This window comes from Boleophthalmus pectinirostris, unplaced genomic scaffold (assembly GCF_026225935.1).
Source record: "Boleophthalmus pectinirostris isolate CB_2022bp ecotype Guang Dong unplaced genomic scaffold, ASM2622593v1 HiC_scaffold_8, whole genome shotgun sequence".
Taxonomy (NCBI): Eukaryota; Metazoa; Chordata; class Actinopteri; order Gobiiformes; family Gobiidae; genus Boleophthalmus; species Boleophthalmus pectinirostris.
Genome location: NW_026571515.1, coordinates 3,884,051 through 3,905,317, shown reverse-complemented (window position 1 = coordinate 3,905,317; position 21,267 = coordinate 3,884,051). Strand labels below are relative to the sequence as shown.

Sequence of the window (21,267 nt, the reverse complement as noted above, 5' to 3'; positions counted from 1 at the left end):
TCTTGTTCAGGTCCCGGTTCGGCTCTTGTTCAGGTCCCGGTTCGGCTCTTGTTCAGGTCCCGGTTCGGCTCTTGTTCAGGTCCCGGTTCGGCTCTTGTTCAGGTCTTGCTCTTGTTCAGGTCCTGGTTCGGCTCTTGTTCAGGTCCTGGTTCGGCTCTTGTTCAGTCCTCCTCAGTTCAGTCCTCCTGGTTCAGTCTTGGTCCAGCTCTAGTTCAGTTCTGGTTTAGACCTGGTTTAGTCTTGGTTCAGTCCTGGTTTAGTCCTGGTTCAGTCCATATACGACGCAAAGGTTCGGCATCTTCTCAGTTATTTTGTTGAGAGTAAGTTAAAGTGTTGTAATAGTCGTGTAATATTTTACATTTTAAACACAGTAATATTGTAATATAACAAGTTACTACGAAATGACAGAAACAAGTCATAAATAAATTACAGTTTTGAAGTAACTTGCCCACACGTTTATTTACCAATCGTCCAATCAGCTGAAAATATTTGTAAATTGTTCCACTCCAGACTGATAATGTGTAAAAAGTGATTCATATACATAAACACAAACACACAAACACACATAAACTTACCACGCCGCCTACGACCAGCACGCCCATGGACGTCCGCGAGGTGAGGGAGGCCAGGCCCGTCACCATGGAGACCATCAGCTCCTCCTGGGTGACCGTGCTCTGGGGGAACGGGGGCATGCTGGGGTTCACCGGGGTCAGAGCCAGAGGCCGAGGGACCTGCGCCGAACCACAATCAGAGTCTGTGTCATGTACCGCTTCAGGTTTAGACGAGAACAACGTGTGCAGTACGACGAGGGACGACACAGCACGGATTTACTCGAAGATTTATAATAACTGTGATATGTTTAAGTTTCCTCTGAGAGCAGCGTCAGAAAGGTCACACTCACACTAGGACTTTTGAGCCGTTCACTCACCTGCACAACCTGAGTCACAGCCCAATAGAGCTTTTTCACAACGACCAGAAGTCCCGCTTTGTAGGCTTGCGTAACTTCCGGTTAATGGTTTTCTGTGTCAAAATTAGAGCCCGACCGATATGGATTTTTTTGTGGCCGATATGAAACCAATATAATGGGAGTTGGAGCTGCCGATAGCCGATATAATCGCCGATATATTTAGTGATGTAAAAATTCACTGTAAATCTTTAATTATTTAAAAAAAAACTTAGGTTTGGCTCTGGTGGATTTTAAACTGGGTTTATTTAGGCAACATTTATTGTTATTCTGATTGTCCTTAAAAAGAATATAATCTCAGTGTTGAGCACGGCTGCGGGTGTAAACAAACGCACGTGACTCTGGGGGTGTGTTCAGACACAGTACGGACACACACACACGACAGATAAATACTGACGTAGAGCCACATATTAGGACATTTATCTCTCTGTAAATTGGATTAAATGAACATAATGTAGAGAGTCAAAGCTTTATAACGAGGTATAACATGCCCACGTGAAATATCGGCCCGTATCAGCAAGTATATCGGCCGATAGCTGATATGGCCTCCGTTACTCATATCGGCCAACCGATATATCGGTCGGGCTCTAGTCAAAATATCTGTGTAAATGTGTGTCGTATTCTCCAGCAGCTTCATAAATCTGCCCCATCACCAAATCTTCAACCAACAAGCTCCACAAAGGATAAACATTCTAACATGAACAATTTATCCACAACTATCAAGAGAAGAAAGACGAAAACTTAAAAGGAAAACGACGACGACGCATTAGTGACACACTGAACAAAACTAATGTTATGGTCATGAATAAAACAGGAGTAATAAGTAATTCATTAATGAGTAACTTGTTCACTCAGACTGATTCTAGAATAAAACAAGCGCAATCAGAGATGGCAACCTGGTCCCCCATGAGGCATCACCACGGAAGCCAGCTTATGAGGAGCCCGGCCCATACCCCGGTTATGTGTGTGCCAACTTGTGTGATGATCGGGTGAATATTTAAGCTCGCAGATGGTTCAGAAATTGCCGAAATGGCCGATCCTTTATAACGGCGTGACCTTTCAATTGACCCGTGTGACTTCAAATGACCTCGGATCGTCACCAGATTATATTTTTTGAGGCATCGGGCACGGGGGATTGACTCGGGTACCGAATTTGGTGACAGTCGGTCCATAAATGGCGGAATTATCGTGGGTGGACACACACACAGATACATGGTGAATACAAAACCTGGTCAAACCTTCGGGGACCAGGTAAAAAAAATAAATAAATTATGTAAATATTAGCATAGATAGAGATTTGTGCAGTCCAAATGAGATGTTCACAGATTACATGTCTCACAGTCGACAGTAATAGTATACTGTAGTAATATCGACATCATAAAATCAATTTTTTTATTTTAATTGTAGAATCAGTCTGAGTCAGCCATGTTTTACTCATTAAAATACGTTAGTTTCGTTCAGTGTGTCACTAATGCGTCGTCGTCGTTCTCCTTTAAGTTTTCGTCTTTCTTCCCTTGATAGTTGTGGATAAATTCTTCATGTCAGAATGTTTATCCTTTGTGGAGCTTGTTGAAGATTTGGTGATTTGGCAGATTTATGAAGCTGCTGGAGAATACGACAGACACTTTCATACACACATTTTGCCACAGAAAATCATTAACCGGAAGTTCCACAAACCTACAGCGCGGCATTTCCAGGCCGTTGTGAAAAAGATCTATGATGTCGTCACACAGAGTTTTCTCAGGGTATCTCCGCGTTTGACTATCACAAATTTAAGACTTTTTTAAAGACATTTTTAAGACCACTTACATGAAAATTAAAGGTTGTATGGAGGATTTATTTATTATTTTTTTGTTTCAAATTGTCAATGATAGATTATAAAGATGCAGTCGCCTTGTAATTATGATGACCAAAAAAAAGAGAATAAAAATTCATCAACTCTGGACGTGGTGGGGCTAAACATTTGCCAATAGATAACGACACTGCCTCGTTATCTGTGAGCTGACAGGCTGTCAATCAAACTCCCTACGTTTCTAGTGTAACTGACTTGCCTGCGCCGCCGGTATGTGGTTTACGTACGACTGTCACGCAGTCCACAGACGCAAGACGCACAGACGCTGTTTACTCCACCAACGCAACAGTTCTTAGCGGCTTTTTTTGACCTATATCTTCCTCGCAGTTCGCACAAAGTTTGTTGCAATGGCGACAAGAATCCAGGAGCAGTTCGCCGCAAAAGAAAGTCCGTTTTTGAGGTGAAAGAAGAAGACAAGGGGAAAAGCAGCGAAGCCAAACTAAGGTGATTCTTGTAGATTCATTCCAGCGATGGCGCGACTGAAGCAGACGAAGGGTCTAAAGACTGAAGCACTGGTCCACAAATTACTCCTGGACAGGAAACTTCTGCTTATTATGAAAACGTACTTTATTTCCAAGAGCTAGTCAAACGTTTTTCAGGACATGAAAGCGATATCCTATGTCTGAAAATGTAATTTTCAAGGCAAAGAAAGAGTCCGCTTGCTGCTGCGTGTTGTTGCTAGTTCATTCGGACGGAATCTCCGCGCACTCTTCTCTGCACCCCTTTCCTGCTCCTGTCCCCGCTGCCCGTTCCGCTCTTCCCCCTGCTCCTCACTTCTCCGGGCACGGAATCTCCGCGCACCGCTCCTCTCTCCTATCTCCTCTCCTCTCTCCCTGCTCCTCACTTCTCGTCCGCGAACGAAATGTCCGCACACCCGCTCCCCCCGCTCCTCACTTCTCCGTCTTGTCTAACCAACACTGTAGTTAATTGTTTACAAGTCATGTGCAGCACCGGCTGTAAACAAACCTGTTTGTGGCGTAAGGAGGAGGCGGGAGAAGGCGTTTCTACGTAGGAGCTGTAGGGGAGGGGGGGTGGTTTCACACATGCGCAACATTTGAAAAAGGACAAACAGTCCCTGGATTTCTCGTTCCTTGGAAAATCCTTTATACAACCTTTAAGACCAACATCGTGCCGATTACACGGGCAAAAAACACCAGATCAAATTCGAATAAATAACCAACCAACTACAGTATTATATCTAGAATCTAAGAGCCGCTGTGGACTAAACCTACACCTCCCCATGATTCATCCAGCTTCTTCCTCCACTCTACTGATTGGTTATTGGCACAATGAGTAAACAAATTCACGTTACATGATTTCATTTTGTTGTTGTTTTTTTTCCTCCCTCCATTTAACATCACACTGCAGCCCGGTTGAGTTCACAAAAAAACAGGCTAATGAAATTTAAAACCTTTGTGGAAAAACTAAGACTTGGGCAACATAATTTAAGACTTTTTAAAGCCTTAATTTAAGAACATGAAATTTAAGACCTTTTCAAGACTTTTAAGCCGCCCTGTTTCTTTTTTTATATGTTGCGCAGAAGTGCTACCGTTTTAGTGGAGAAAACAGGTCCAGCAACTTGAAATATTTATTATTAAACTGTAATTATAATAATCAATAAATAATAACAAGTCCTACTGTGAAAATGCTCCTGTGAGTTTATGGATTTAACAAAAGCAAGAAAGGCAAACAGGAGATGAGGCTTCGAAACTTCTGTCCGTCACAGTCCTAAACGCGGATTTGCTGTGAGTTTTGGAGTAGAGTTCGTTCACTTTATCCTCCATCCTCTCCCCGCCCGCACACAGGGTTTGCAAACATAAACTGTGCGTGTACATGAGCACGTTGGCCCACCTCCTCCGACTGGGCCGAGCTGTAGAGTCTCTTTCAGGGCTCAGTTCAGCTCCGTGGCTTATCACACTTCTGTTTGCGGAGCAATTCTCTTTTCTTTTGCATATTGTTTGTACAAGCAGCAGCGCACTGACTGAACACTCTCAGCTGCACACTCTTGTTCTCACTGAATGACACAGTAACGTAAATCTATAAAAATAACAGTCAGTAGTTACTCAGGACTGAATATAAATGACCTTCTATTACAGACATGCCGCACATAGAGGCCCTTTAACTCTTTCCCCCTTGGACGCCGACTAGGAACAACCCGTACATATATGACTAGGCCCATAGAGCATAAAAGCATAAAAGAAAACAGACTTCCACGAGTATTATAAATGATTTTCACACTCATTAACTTAAAGGTTGTATGGAGGATTTATTTATTTATTTTTTTGTTTCAAGTTGTCAATGATAGCATTATAAAGGTGCAGTAGCCTTGTAATTATGATGACCAAAAAAAAGAGAATAAAAATTAATCAACTCTGGACGTGGTGGGGCTAAACATTTGCCAATAGATAACGACACTGCCTCGTTATCTGTGAGCTGACAGGCTGTCAATCAATCTCCCTACGTTTCTAGTGTAACTGACTTGCCTGCGCCGCCGTTACGTGGTTTACGTACGACTGTCACACAGTCCACAGACGCAAGACGCACAGACGCTGTTTACTCCACCAACACAACAGTTCTTAGCGGCTTTTTTTGACCTATATCTTCCTCGCAGTTCGCACAAAGTTTGTTGCAATGGCGACAAGAATCCAGGAGCAGTTCGCCGCAAAAGAAAGTCCGTTTTTGAGGTCGCTGAAAGAAGAAGACAAGGGGAAAAGCAGCGAAGCCAAACTAAGGTGATTCTTGGAGATTCATTCCAGCGATGGCGCGACTGAAGCAGACGCAGGGTCTAAAGACTGACGCACTGGTCCACAAAATTACTCCTGGACAGGAAACTTCTGCTTATTATGGAAACGTACTTTATTTCCAAGAGCTAGACAAACGTTTTTCAGGACACGAAAAGCGATATCCTATGTCTGAAAACGTAATTTTCAAGGCAAAGAAAGAGTCCGCTTGCTGCTGCGTGTTGTAGCTAGTTCATTCGCACGGAATCTCCGCACAACCTTCTCTGCACCCCTTTCCTGCTCCTCTCCCCGCTGCCCGATCCGCTCTTCTCCCTGCTCCTCACTTCTCCGGGCACGGAATCTCCGCACACCCGCTCCCTCTCTCCTCTCTCCTCTCCTCTCCCCTCTCCTCTCTCCTCTCCTCTCTCTCCTCCTCTCCTCTCTCCTCTCTCTCTCCTCTCTCTCCTCTCCTCTCTCCTCTCTCCTCTCCTCTCCTCTCCTCTCTCCTCTCTCCTCTCTCCTCTTCTCTCTCCCTGCTCCTCACTTCTCGTCCGCGAACGAAATGTCCGCACACCCGCTCCCCCCGCTCCTCACTTCTCCGTCTTGCCTAACCAACACTGTAGTTAGTTGTTTACAAGTCATGTGCAGCACCGGCTGTAAACAAACCTGTTTCTGGCGTAAGGAGGAGGAGGGAGGAGGCGTTTCTACGTAGGAGCTGTGGGGGAGGGGAGGTGGTTTCACACATGCGCAACATTTGAAAAAGGACAAACAGTCGCTGGATTTCTCGTTCCTTGGAAAATCCTCTATACAACCTTTAATTGAAACACAGACATATTTGTATCTCTGGAAACCTCAGACTCTGAACTCTTCATTTATGGATGTTTAAATGTGATTCAACTCATTTACAGGTTTATAACAGCTCATTGAAAATGAGAGTTTACCTGGTCAGGTGCAAAATCGAAAACAAAAAAACTACATTCAGCATCTGATATATGCATGTTCTGAGCACTATATTTATAAAAAATATATATATATTTGTCGAAGTATTTAAACAGATTTCATATCACCACATACAGTAAATCCAAGTGTACACCTGTTTTTACCTGTTGTTCACCTGTTTGTGCCGAATAAATTTTTTCCATTTAACTTATTCAACTAATTTATTACTTATTATAATATAATAATAAAACTCTTCCCCGTCAGTGGGTGTCACGCACAGAGCTTCGCATAAGAGTTTGTTGGTGTTGCAGTTCTGTTATACATCACATCTTGGAAAAAAAGACTGAAATATTTTAAAGGACTGGCCTGAGCAACATCCAGATTTTGGGGCAATTTTGGTTCATAATCAAGTATAAAGTTGATGTTGTCGCTGTTTTCCTACTTTATAATCACTTTCATCGTCACTTTGAAATCTATAAAAGTCACTTTCTCTAAAATTATCCATAAAATACACCCGCTCCTCATTATTTCTAAAACTGTGTGTCGCAGTTGCTCGTGTTTCATGTTGTGTTTTTCCAGAAGCTACAATTGTCACTACTTTGATTAACTTCGGAAAAAAATTGGCGAAAACGTATCCTTGAATCCTATTGGTCAGCCTAGTGTGGGTTGTAGTGGCCCCCACCTGTCACAGCCTCTGTTTACATGTGAAAACAGGAACCGTTTCTAATGGTCGTCAAATCACGTCTTTAGTGAAACAGCGGAGGAGTCAAAACACGTCATTAAGGAAACAAGGGGGGGGTCGTCAAATGTCGTCTTCATGGGGGAAAGAGTTAAGACAAAACTATAGACCCATTTTGTTTCCTCATCACAAACAGACCTGGAGTTGTGTTTTGTGCGGTAAAAACGCTCTCGCTTTGACATAATACAGACTTTTTTTTTTAACGCGTCCTCACCTCGCTGTAGCCTGTGAGGGCCTTGCGTGTGTTCTGGGGCCCCAGGAAACGCTTCACTAACATGGTCCAGCCCAGAGAGAAGTGGAAGCCGATGTCCTCCTGGAAGTCGCTGCAGAGTTTGTCGCAGGCCAGATCGTAACTGAGGCTGAAGCAGTGACGGGGAACCAGCTTATCCACCTGCTCACACACCTCGGAGGGCAGCAGGGGCTTCAGACCCTCTGTGAGAGAGAGAAGGGGAGATGGAGAGATAAATATACCTTTATTGATAGATGTGTAACGATATCCAAGTCTCACGATACGATATTGTCACGGTATGAACCTCACAGTACGATATTTATTGCGATATCGTGGGAAAGCTCACGATATCACGATATTATACATAATAACAAGACTGACATTACAAAATACTTTGACTAGTCATTTGGTAAAACATTTAGGGATGTAACAATATCCAAATCTCAAATCTTACAGTACAATATTATCACAATCTGTATCTCACGGTACGATATTTATTGCGATATTTTGAAGAGGCTAATAATTAAAGATGGGACACTTTTTGGCTTTTAAAATACCTTGACAAAATTTTGTTGTGAATTATTTCTATTATAATCCCAAGAATAGATGCATCAAGAATCTCGGACTTCCGGTCATCGCGCAATCCATACTAGGAAGGGATTTTTCGAAAAAGTGAGCATCAAGCCTCCATGTTTGTCAATAGACGCATCACACCAGGAAAACAACGTGGATCTTTTCAAGTCTTTTGAACCATATCACTTTTGTTTCTGGTTCTGATATTGTCATATTTTAGTTTTGGGATTCGGATGTCGTTATTGTGTGGTTGTTGGATCCTAACAGCGGAAAATGGCTCGAGAAATTTGTTTGTGAACTCCATAGATGCAAAAGTGAATCAGATGTGTGTGACTCAAACCTCTGTTCAAACTGTTTCTCTTCCCAACGGAATTGAAAAATAGTGAAAGGTGAAGGCGATGGGCAGGATTGATCCACAGGAAGAACCAAAAAGGAAACATTTCACTGACTAAATCATCCCAAGTTTACAGAGAACATTTTGTATGTGGAGCGACAACAAAAGCAAAATCCCGTTTGTTAATGGAGAGGAGCAGAAGACAAACAGACTGAGCTGCACTTTCTTGTTCTTGTGGTTTTACAGAAACATCACGTCTTGGTCTCTTTGCAGTGGAAGGTGTTTCTTGGTGAACAGTTGGAGCCTTTCACTTTGGCGTTGACCTTTTAAATTCGTAACCGAGGTTGAGCGAGGGATCTGGGTTTTGCTTTGTTGGTGCTTCACATACAAAATGTTCTCTGTAAACTCGGGATGATTTAGTCAGACAAATGTTTCCTTTTTGGTTCTTCCTGTGGATCAATCCTGCCCATCACCTTCACCTTTCACTATTTTTCAATTCCGTTGGGAAGAGAAACAGTTTGAACAGAGGTTTGCAGTCACACACATCTGATTTACTTTTGCAGTTATGGAGTTCACAAACTTTTGAAACCCGTTTCTCAAGCCGTTTTCCGCTGTTAGGATCCAACAACCACACAATTACGATGTCCGAATCCCAAAACTAAAATATGACAATATCAGAACCAGAAACAAAAGTGATATGGTTCAAAAGACTTGAAAAGATCGACTTTGACAATAGACACATCCCACTGGGAAAACAAACATGGAGGTTTGATGCTCACTTTTTCGGAAAATCCTTCCCAGTATGAATTGCGCAATGACCGGAAGTCCGAAATTCTTGCTGCATCTATTGCTTATATTGGCCTGTACCTCTCAAACGAGCAGCTCTCTGGCACTTTTGTTTTGTAAAAGTAGCTCACCAGAGGAAAAAGGTTGGAGGTTGCAAATAAAAGAGATTGATAAACTAAATTTCTAACACAAGTAAGACAATTTACTTTTACGATTTAAAAAGGCACATTATGGAACTAAGTTAAGTTTAAATAAAACCTTTAAAGCAGAGCAGTGCAAGTATCTAATGTCCAGATCATATAATATCATAGTAGGACAAGTACATTAGCAAATCACAACTGCAACTGCAAATTTGGAAATACCATAATTTCCTCCTCCGCAAACAACACAACCTCCAGTCTTATTCTGAATAAAACCTTAAACCCTGTAGTTTAGATCTGTACAAACATGTTCTGAGTTTAGGACACAGAGGGACATGAGGAGGAGGTCTCACCGATCATCTCAGTCTGTGTGGTCTGGAGAGCAGAGTTGATGGAGGTGGAGCAGCGGTGGGACATGTTCTTGCCCAGACCGGTCTCTATGTGACGATGAAGCTCCTGCACACAGATACGTGATCATATAAGGAGGACAGGCTGATAAGACCATAAAAATCGAAATATGATCTTGTTTACGTCCCTCACGATTCAATACGATATATGGCTCATGATATATTTCTGTTTTTTAAGAACCACACACATTTTAACAACAGTATTTCTTTCTTAAACTACAACCTGTGCAAAGTTTATTATGAAACACATCTATTTCAATCATCAAAACAGTCAATATGTCAAGTGTTAAACAAGTGTTAAACAAGTTTCCTTCCACTAAATAAGCAACAAAATTGTACTGCGGACTAGGGATGGGCATGATTAGTCGATTAATCGATAATTAATCATTAAGAATTTCATCGATTACGTTAATTTTAATCGACAAATCAAATGTAGGTTGCTGTGTGTAGTGTGACCAAACAGGTGTGTACATGTGTCTCTGCATCAGAAGGAGCGAGACACAAACAGTGGGTCAGTCTGCAACGTACCGAAGCACAAATGTGGATTTAACGATGACTTGTCCCGAACGCAACAGAAAGCATGGAATTTCTTGTACAAGTGTGAGTCCATGTGCACAGTGTATAAAGCAGCACATATGTTTCGGTGTCCAGTGGGAAAAAGCTTTAACAGGTGAGAGTCGCTCAATGTCGATGATAAGTCCTCACCTCCCTCCCCCCGTACGCTGTCCTGGTTTTGACAAACGCAAATCTGGAAACACTAACCTGTATTCACCTGAGTCATGTCTTTTAATCCGACAGAAATTGACAGCATCAGCGACACAAGAGCTTTAGTTTTATCTTCGCTTAGTTTATGTAAATTATCCATGCGGTTTTAAGTTTTGTTTCTGTGAGAGTTGCGCAAAACTGAATTAAACACATTATAATGTCAAATGGGCTGATGTGGCTCTAGAGTCGTTACGGTTTACCGCGGTTACCTGGCGGTCTATGCGGCCACGTCTCCAGCGTTTCATCGCTGCTGATATCGCGGTGATTTTAACGAATTTGTATGAAGAAAAACACACCACTTCAGTCCAGGTTAAAAATGCATTGTAACGCGCGTTACTCACATTTGTACCGAGTAAAATATTACAGTTTTTTCCCCTGTAACGCCACATTACTGCGTTACAGCAAAAAGCAACACATTACTGTAATTTGTTACTTTTATAACGCGTTACTCCCAACACTGCTGATGGTTTACTCATTGCTGCTGGCGTCAGAAACCAAAGTATTGTTTGCGCAAACTCCAAATTAGACGCTCATTCACGTTACATGTTGTATTTTTTTCCTCCCTCCGTTTAAATCGCGCTGCAGCCCGGTAGAGTTTACAAAAAATAAATAAAAATAGGCTTTGTGAAAAAATAAGACTTGGACAACAGAATTTTTTAAGACCTTAATATAGGAACATGAAATTTAAGACCTTTTTAAGACTTTTAAGACCCTGCGGCTGCCCTGCTGTAGCATTAAAGGGCCCATACTACACCATTTTCTGATCTTTGTTCTAATGTAGGTTCCTCGTCACAAACAGACCTGGATTTGCGTTTTTGAGTTTTGTTTCATTCACACATTTAACACACAAACCCTGCAGATTTAGCCTATGTAGTAATACAATAATTGTTCCACTGTCTTTTTAAACTCCATACACCTTGAGTAGAATTGTTTGGAGCCTTGAAATGGCCAATTTCTACTGAACTAAAGGTAAAAGAAGCTGTTCACTTGAAATCTACAACCTCATCACATCACAAGGAGGAACAGAGCATTTTGAGCTTTAAAGATGTGGACAGACTAATAATAAAGAGTCTGTTTTTGAGGAGGTATCAGCGTTCTAACACGGCTTGAAGCTCACGAGATTCACTTCTGTGTAATATAAGATCTGTAAAGAGTTACAACGTATGATTGAGCCCAGAGCCCTAAAATGTTTGCCGTTATTCTGAAGGGAGCATGTGTCTGTTTCTGAGCGTGACTTACATTTTTGTAGACCTTGAGGACCACAGGGGAAGGGTGGAAGTCCAGGTGGAAATCGTCTACCAGGACATTGAGCTTCCTGATCTCCTCGGCCATCGCGTTGGACACCTGAACATCCCAGAGGAACTTAGAGCGTAAACACAGACACAAACACCGACACACACACACCAGAGTAATGTCACCTGACCACGGCTCACCTGTCTCTCCACCTCTTCTGTGATCGTCTTGATCTTTGCTTTACAGTCCAGCGTCAGCAGGTCCAGCTGTTTATCCAGGAACTCCAGACGGTCCTGGCGGTCGTCTTTGGTCTCTAAGCAGTAGATCCTGTGGGAAATAAAGTAAACAACATAAAATCTTGCTGAAGTTAAATTAACTGTAACTGATTCAACAGGGACAGAGATGAAGGAGGATATTATTATGACAGAGCAATAATCAGTTAGGAGATCTGAAGGTAAAACATGTAGCTGACATCCTTACTGGTTATAAAAAAAAAAATATTAGTCACCACTGAACCTGTGTCCACGGAGCCTTCACCTGTGGTCATACCGGCTTGTCAAAGACTAATCTCATCAGATCTCAGAAGCTCAGCAGGGCCGGGCCTGGTCAGGACTTGGATGGGAAACACAGGGACTTCCAGGTGCCACAGGGGGGCGCCAGTCACAAAACTGCCATTGTGCCCTTAGACAAGACACTTCAACCACATTGTCTAGTATGAAAGTGGTGTGTGTGTGAGTGATGGTGGTGCTCAGAGGGCCCGATGGCACTGATTGGCAGCCTCGCTTCCATCAGTCTGTCCCAGGGCAGCTGTGGCTACAGTAATATCTTTCCACCACTGAGTGTGGAGTGAATGAATAATGATCTGTAAAGTGCTTTGGGGATCTTGAAAGGCATTATATAAATGCAATGATTCATAAAAAATTAATAAAAACCTGCAGATAGACACATCCCAGGTTGTCTCATTCTCAGCATATTGACAAGCCTCATGTGAAGCTCAGAACCTGCAGAATTCCCTCCCTGAGCTGCAGAGGCTGCACTAGCACTGAGTCAGGATTGGCTGGAGGTGCTGGGGTTTAGGCAGTGACTATTCAGGTCTAACAGATTTATGATGTCAACCAACTGGGTTTAGTTAAGAGTCATTCTGCTTCCCGATTGGACTTGATATAAAGTTTCCAATGTTTTTGTAATTAAGAATAAATTAGAGTAAAAAGAAATAATCATTATCTCGATTATTTTGGTCAATACTCAAATTCACGATTATTCAAATTATTATTTTTTTAGTTACACGATGCATTTATTCAGCATTTCTTTCTCTCTCAAAAAAAACAACAAAACTTTGTTATTGATAATTTACGCAAAACTTTCAAATTGAAAATAAATACAGGCTACAAATATGAACCTTAGAGCAGTTTTGCGATAGTATAAAACATAAAATGAATAAAATATACTTAAAATATAAATAAGGCAGAAAAAAAAAAAATGTATCCAAAATAAACTAAATATCCAGCTGTTCTACAATCTCTATATTTAAAACAATAAAATGAATATACAAATTTATATAAAAATATCCCAAAACAAACTTTGTTAAGCTAAATCGTTCACCTCAATTATATGAGTTTTGAGATCGTTTGATAAATGAATTAAATCGCGATCAAAATCCAATTAATTGTACAGCATTAGTAGGTCTTTAACAGGTTTAAGATGTAAACCAACTGGGTTTAGTTAGAGTCATTCCACAGTGTGAGGCTCATGCTGCTTTCTGATTAGAAACTTTATATCAAGTCCAATGTTTTTGTAATGAAGAATAAACTAGAGTTATCAGTAATAGCATTTTTAACACGTTTACTTCATATTTGAGAACAGGTGTCACGTATAGGTCACATTTATGAAATATTTAAAACTAATTCTACAACAAGCAACCCTAAAAAATAAGAAACGGTTATTAGTCCCATGAATTAAACAGTGTGTGTGCATGTAATCGCTTTCTCAATAGCTGAGATAGTTGAGGTAAGGGTCTTTTTCAGTTACCGTATTTTACGGGCTATTAGGCGCTCTGGATTATAAGACGCATTATTGGTTGCATTAAATGGGCTATTTTCAAACTTTTTTTCACAAATAAACCGCACTGGACACAACAGTTGGATGGGTCAGTGGGACTTTGTTTTGTGGCGTTCACGGTGACTCTGGGCTTTGTTCAGTTGTGGCGTGTAGGGAGGGTGCTGTCTGGGACCAACGGATCGGTCGCAATGACTCAATTTGGCACATTGCGCTCGCTTTTTCGGTTCGTTCTTCCGTTCCGTTCCTCGTCGGCGTGGAGTGATGAGTGTGTCTGTGGGTGTGTTTCGCTGTGCAGTCGCTGTCTGCTCCGTTTGTACTTTACTGAAGTCGTGCTGGGACACCAGAGTGGATTCGTGTATAGGGCGCTCTGGATTGTGGCGCGCGGTCGTTTTTTGATGCGGTTAGAGGCTTAAAAGCGCATCTAATAGCCCGGAAAATACGGTAATCGCTTTTTCAGTAGCTGAGATAGTTGAGGTAAGAGTCTTTTTAAGTTACTTTCACTTTCTCCTGGAGCAGCTGCAGATCTTTGGTCTGAGTAAACACTGATGAAGATCTACACGTCTGTCCAGTCTCTTCACCAACCAGAGCTAAACTTGGGACCCACTTTAAGCTGGTATCATGGTACGAGATCATCATACTCTCCTTCCCTCCCTCCCTCGTTCTACTGACCTCTGCTCCTGCGCCGCCACGTGCACAGACTCCATGATGCGTCTGAGGCCCTCGCTGATCTGTTTGGCTCTCACCGTGTGCTGCTCGAACTTCGTCTTCACGGCAGACTGCGAAATACACTCCTACAACGCACACCCAAAAACAACTGCATGAATATAATACATAGTTACTGTTGTATGTGTAATAAAGAGCGGCATTGTGAAAGTCGTACCTCAAATCTTCTCTCGAAGTTTTGGAACTCAAACATTCGAGCCTGAAAGCCCTCAGCCAGAGCTCCTCCTGGAACAAAGCAAAACATGTTTACAAGACTTTAAAAATCCAGTCATTTACACGAGTATTATCTGTATTATCAATGTATGTGACTGCAAAATTACTAAAAAAGACTATTATTACCTTCTACCCAAATAAAACAACAGTTCATTCTAATTATTTAGCATTAAGAAATGAAAGATCGCTAAATTAAACATGAATGTATGGATCTAAAACCTCTTCAGGCATGTTTTTGATGAGAGAAAAATGGTTTAACGTGGGAAAAAGAAGAAAAAAAAGCATAACACTTCCTCGTTAAAGCGTCTCTATTACTTTATTTTATGATCTATGTTATAATGTTGTTTCTTCACCAAAAATTAAAAAATACTTTGTTTCATTCTCACATGTTTAACTTACAAACCTTGCAGATTTAGGCTTTTAGAGTTTTTATCTCAAACAAAAAACACTCCCACCACTTCCATTTCCACCTTGTGATGTCATGTGGTAGTACAGGAAGTGCTCCACTGTGCCGTTACAGACACGACTTTTGACCCAAATGTCAGATTTTTAACAAATATGCGCTAAAATGTCAAAATAAGAGCAGGGATAGGTATACACTTCTATTTTAGACCCATTTGCACAGATAATCAGTAGAAAAAAAGTGATTTTGGTGTTTAGTGGCCCTTTAAACTCCATAAAGTCACATTTTTATTAGTGCTGTCGAATATTTAATCGCAATTAATCCCATGAATTGTTATACTTAACTCAGGATTAAGTGCACATTTTTGTCCCTTGAATAATAATTTTTATACTCCTATCAGCACAGAAAAGTGGATAGGCTTACTTTGTAGATTTTTTGTTTTGTTTTGTTTTTTTGCAACTGTGTGAGCCATAAGGAGAGCCAACACTTTTAGTAGAGAAAATACCGTGAGATGTAACAACAAGGCGGAGACGTGAGAACAGTCAGAGGAGAACCTGTAAAACTTCTGTCTCTATCCACAGTCCTTACCGAAGATCAGCGTGAGCAGAGTTTATTTAGTGTAACATCAGCACACATGATAGGGCTTCTCAGTTTCGTACAAATTGTTTTGCTTCCTGTTTACAGCCAGATCCTGTAGTTTTTCTAAAGTTACAGCTGTGGCCACAAAACTAGTTTGCGTTAAAATTATTTTGCGTTAACTTGTTAATAACGTGATACTTTTGACAGCACAAATGTTTATACAGCGCTTTTCCACCTTCAAGGCACTCAAAGCTCTTTACAACAAGGTACCGCTCACTCATACACTCATACAGACCCTGGGCTTGGCAGATTAAGTGTCTTGCCTAAAGACACACATCAAACCTCAACCAATGAGAGTGGGATTCGATCTGCCAACCTTCGGATCAGTGCTCAAACACTCAACCAACTGAGCTGCTGCCGCCCTTTGCTTCACACGACCTTCACTAGAATCATTTAGAGGATTTCAACCCCAGAATTTTCTATGTCCACTGAACAAAAGGTAAAAGGCAGCAGCTCGATTTTCTTTTAACTTGAAAATTACTGCTTCATGACATCACAAGGTGAAACGGAGCATTTTGAACTTTGGAGATTCAGGCTACGTTTACACTGAAACAAATCACTGTATCACCGAATCGGAAATGACCAGTCACGTCGTTTCTGTGTCCGCAATCAAAACCTTCCCTCCACACAGTTACGCGAAACCGCCTGAAACACGAGTCACATGACTAGGCTGCCGTCACGACGTCACATGGGAGGTAAAAAGTGGAGCACCGTGTCTGAAGTTGCAGCCAAGGAAGATGTTGCAGTTGAGGAAGATGGCAAGCGTGAAAAAGTCTTAACGTGGATCGACAACGAGGTTCAGTTGTTAATGAATGTAAACTGGATTTTAAGACGAGCGCGGCGGCTCAAGAGTGTGGACGACCGATCACATGAACCCAGTGAATCAATAAGGAGCGAGTCACAGTGACGCGGTCCAATAAGGACGCGACTAGAGCTCCTACTAGGGATGGGCATGATTAATCGATTAATCGATAATTGATCATTAAGAATTTCATCGATTACGTTCTTTTTAATCGACAAACTGAATGTAGGTTGCTGTGTGTATCGTAGTGTGACCAAACAGGTGTGTACATGTGTCTCTGCATCAGAAGGAGCGAGACAGAAATAGTCGGTCAGTCTGTAACGAACCGAAGCACAAATGTGGATTTAACGATGATTTGTACAAGAAATTCCACACTTTCCGTTGTGTTCGGGACAAGTGTGAGTCCATGTGCACAGTGGATAAAGCTGGAACATATGTTTCTGTGTCCAGTGGGAAAAAGTTTTTCCAGGTGAGAGTCGCTCAATGTGGATGACGAGGCCCCGCCCCCCTCCCCCCGTACGCTGTCCTGGTTTTGACAAACACAAATCTGGTCACACTAACCTGTATTTCACTGAGTCATGTCTTTTAATCCGACAGAAATTGAACCACATCAGCGACACAAGAGCTGGAGTTTTATCTTCACTGAGTTTATGCAAATTAGTGATGCGGTTTTAAGTTTTGTTTCTGTGAGATTTGCACAAAACTGAATTAAACACATTATAATGTCAAACGGGCTGATGTGGCTCTAGAGTCGTTACAGTTTATATGTCGTAAAGTTGAATTTATTTATGCAGATTAGTAGTGCAGATACTAATAATAATGATGATCATTTAAATATAAAAACGTTAATGATTAATTGATAATCGATCGTTAATTCTTCCAACGATCGATTAAGAAAATTTCATCGAATGCCCATCCCTAGCTCCTACGTCAGCGTATCATCGTTTTCAGGCGTCCACACGGTGCCGAACCAAATCCGCACTCTGATGAATTCGTGGGAGGAGACGGCACCAGATCGTCTCATCTCTGGAGCCGTTTTCCATCGGATACGGATGGACGAACACTGCATCCACAACCAAAATGAATACGAACTAGTGTGGACGGGGCCTTTAGACTGTGAGTGAAACAAAACACAACTCCAGGTCTGTTTTTGATGAGGTATAACATGACTAAAAGCTCACAGGAGTCAGTTCTGTGTGATATCGGGCCTTTAAAAGTGTGCAGGTGTGGTGTGAAGAGGGCGGTACCGGTCTCGGGCATCCCCTGGGCCTTCTGCACTCGGGCCTGCAGCACTTCTTTGGCCGACACGAAGAAGATGCGGTCGGCGGCCTGAGCTCGCTCCACCACGCGCAGCTCCTCCACCAGGAAGTCCGTGCAGCGCTCCATGTGCTGACGCCGGACCTGGGACAGAGACGGGGACACGCAGCTGTGAGGTTCTGTTGTGTGAGGGGTTTATCTGTATCAGCGTCACATTCTCTGAACCCTGATGGTAAACGTGTCTACAAACCGAACATGCAGATCTGTAACTGTTCAAAAGCTCCATCGGCAGCCAGTGTGTTTACAGGCATGAGTGCACCTGTCCCATTAGAGTCTGAGTCCTGATGTGTCGGTTATTAACGATCAGGTGGGAAAATGATGAATTGCTGCTGTTTTATTATTATTCTGTTTCATTGTTGCTGCCGAAAAATGAAAGATCAAGAAAGAAAGAAAGAAAGAAAGAGATCAAGAAAGAAATAACTAAAACAAGAAAGAAGGAAATCTAAAAAGAAAGAGGTCACGAAAGAAATCCAGAAAGAAAAGGAGATCGAGAAAGAAAAGGAGATCGAGAAAGAGAGAAGAAAGAGAAATCAAGAGATCACAAAAGAAAGATCTAGAAGGAAAGAAAGAGATCAAGAAAAAGATGAATAAAAAACGAAATCAAGAAAGAAAAAAATCAAGAGATCACGAAAGAAAGCTCAAGAAAGACAGATCAAGAAAAAGATGAAGGAAAAAATAACGAGATAAAGAAAGAAATCAAGAGAGCAAGAAAGAAAGATCACGAAAGAGAAAGAAAGAAAGATCACAAAAGAAAAGGAGATCATGAAAGAAAAGGAGATCGAGAAAGAGAGAAGAAAGAGAAATCAAGAGATCACAAAAGAAAGATCTAGAAGGAAAGAAAGAGATCAAGAAAAAGATGAAGAAATAAATAACGAGATCAAGAAATTAAGAAAGAAAAGGAGATCAAGAAAAAGAAATCAAGAGATCAAGAAAGAAAGTAAGAGAAGGACGAATGAGATCAAAAAGAGATCAAGAAAGAAAAGGGGATCACGAAAGAAAGAATGATCAAGGAAAGAAAGAGATCAAGAAAAAGATGAATAAAAGACGAAATCAAGAAAGAAAAAAAATCAAGAGATCACGAAAGAAATATCACGAAAGAAAAGGATATCCGAAAGAAAGCTCAAGAAAGACAGATCAAGAAAAAGATGAAGGAAAAAATAACGAGATAAAGAAAGAAATCAAGAGAGCAAGAAAGAAAGATCACGAAAGAGAAAGAAAGAAAGATCACAAAAGAAAAGGAGATCATGAAAGAAAAGGAGATCACGAAAGAAAGAAATCAAGAAAAAAAAGAAATGAAGAATGAATCAATCTATCGGTCTATCTATATCAAAATATTGAAATCGACACACCAGGATCATATAAACTCGTTTAAATGAACATTTTCAGACCAAAACATTGAGTCTGACAGCAGCAGTTACAGAGAGGTGAGGTTTTTGGAGTGTGACATTTTCACTTTCTGTTTTGTCAGCCAGCAGGTTACCCATGTCCATTTGTATTCTGAGTGTGTGAGTTTAGCACGTCCCCAGGACTCACCTCCTCCATGTACTCGGGCTCTGAGGCCGACGCGTCCCAGCGGTTGTTCAGGATGAAGATGTTCGGGCTGGACAGTCTCTCGTTCACTTTATGGAAGAAGGACTTTTCCTGTAGAAGAACCGCAAACAAAACAACTGTGAGATTTACTGTACAATAACTCACCTTTATGTAACAGATAATACTCCCTACAACTGTAAAACAACTCACGCTTATGTAACAGATAATACTCCCTACAACTGTAAAACAACTCACGCATATGTAACAGATAATACTCCCTACAAATGTACAACAACTCGCTCTTATGTAAAAGATAATACTCCCTACAACTGCACAATAACTCACCTTTATGTAACAGATAAAACTCCCTACAACTGTAAAACAACTCGCTCTTATGTAAAAGATAATACTCCCTACAACTGTACTACAACTCACCCTTATGTAACAGATAATACTCCCTACAACTGTACAACTCAACCTTATGTAACAGATAATACTCCCTACAACTGTACAACTCAACCTTATGTAACAGATAATACTCCCTACAACTGTACAACTCAACCTTATGTAACAGATAATACTCCCTACAACTGTACAACTCAACCTTATGTAACAGATAATACTCCCTACAACTGTACAACTCAACCTTATGTAACAAATAATACTCCCTACAACTGTACTACAACTCGCCCTTATGTAACAGATAATACTCCCTACAACTGTACAACAACTCACCTTTATGTAACAGATAATACTCCCTACAACTGTACAACAACTCACCCTTATGTAACAGATAATACTCCCTACAACTGTACAACAAGTCACGCTTATGTAACAGATAATACTCCCTACAACTGTACTACAACTCGCCCTTATGTAACAGATAATACTCCCTACAACTGCACAATAACTCACCTTTATGTAACAAATAATACTCCCTACAACTGTACAACAACTCACCTTTATGTAACAAATAATACTCCCTACAACTGTACAACAACTCACCCTTATGTAACAAGATAATACTCCCTACAACTGTACTACAACTCGCCCTTATGTAACAGATAATACTCCCTACAACTGTAAAACAACTCACGCTTATGTAACAGATAATACTCCCTACAACTATACAACTCAATCTTATGTAACAGATAATACTCCCTACAACTGTACTTACAACTCACCCTTATGTAACAGATAATACTCCCTACAACTGTACTACAACTCACCCTTATGTAACAGATAATACTCCCTACAACTGTAAACAACTCACCCTTATGTAACAGATAATACTCCCTACAACTGTACTACAACTCGCCCTTATGTAACAGATAATACTCCCTACAACTGTACAACTCAACCTTATGTAACAGATAATACTCCCTACAACAGCCAATCCTATGTCCTGTCAAATTTTATTACATCTTTGCATATGACCTTGTATATAACCAAGATACAGTAAATATATTTCTACATTTTTATTTGTCGGCGAAATATACAATACAATACTTACAACTTATTTGCTATTTTTTCTACTTATTTTGACTTTATTATCACCATTTATATTGTTGTTCTTTGTTATTATTATTATCATCTTGATGATGTGTGAGCTGCCGTGTCCAAACCATTTCCCTTGTGGATCAATAAAGTTTGTCTAAAATCTATACGAGCAGCACTTTGAAGTGAGTTCTATACATTATCGGTCGATATGGTTCGGGAAGAGGAGGGACTCTGAGCGACGTTTTAGACAATTTCAGCCAATCGATCGACCTGCTCAGATAAAACAAGTATAGTTAGAGTAGTAGAGTTTTTTACATAACTACGGTAAATGTGGAGCATCGTATCGACTGTATTAGCAAGTATTAATCAAATGTTTGTGTTGGAAAATGCTTTTTTGCGCC

At 41.0% G+C, this 21,267-nt stretch overlaps 1 protein-coding gene across 2 annotated transcripts in view; it reads right to left on the bottom strand.

Moving 5' to 3' along the window:
* mfn2 (mitofusin 2) overlaps positions 1-21,267 on the bottom strand; it is a 45,571-nt gene that overhangs the window by 12,991 nt on the left and 11,313 nt on the right. For both annotated transcript variants that reach the window (XM_055165653.1, XM_055165652.1), the window contains 9 exons: positions 19,370-19,477; positions 17,767-17,920; positions 14,620-14,687; positions 14,409-14,530; positions 11,882-12,008; positions 11,688-11,792; positions 9,630-9,732; positions 7,429-7,646; positions 576-731 (listed from right to left, as the gene is read on the bottom strand). In XM_055165653.1, coding sequence (XP_055021628.1) covers positions 576-731; positions 7,429-7,646; positions 9,630-9,732; positions 11,688-11,792; positions 11,882-12,008; positions 14,409-14,530; positions 14,620-14,687; positions 17,767-17,920; positions 19,370-19,477 — 1,161 coding nt within the window. The remainder of the gene's footprint in view (positions 1-575; positions 732-7,428; positions 7,647-9,629; positions 9,733-11,687; positions 11,793-11,881; positions 12,009-14,408; positions 14,531-14,619; positions 14,688-17,766; positions 17,921-19,369; positions 19,478-21,267) is intronic.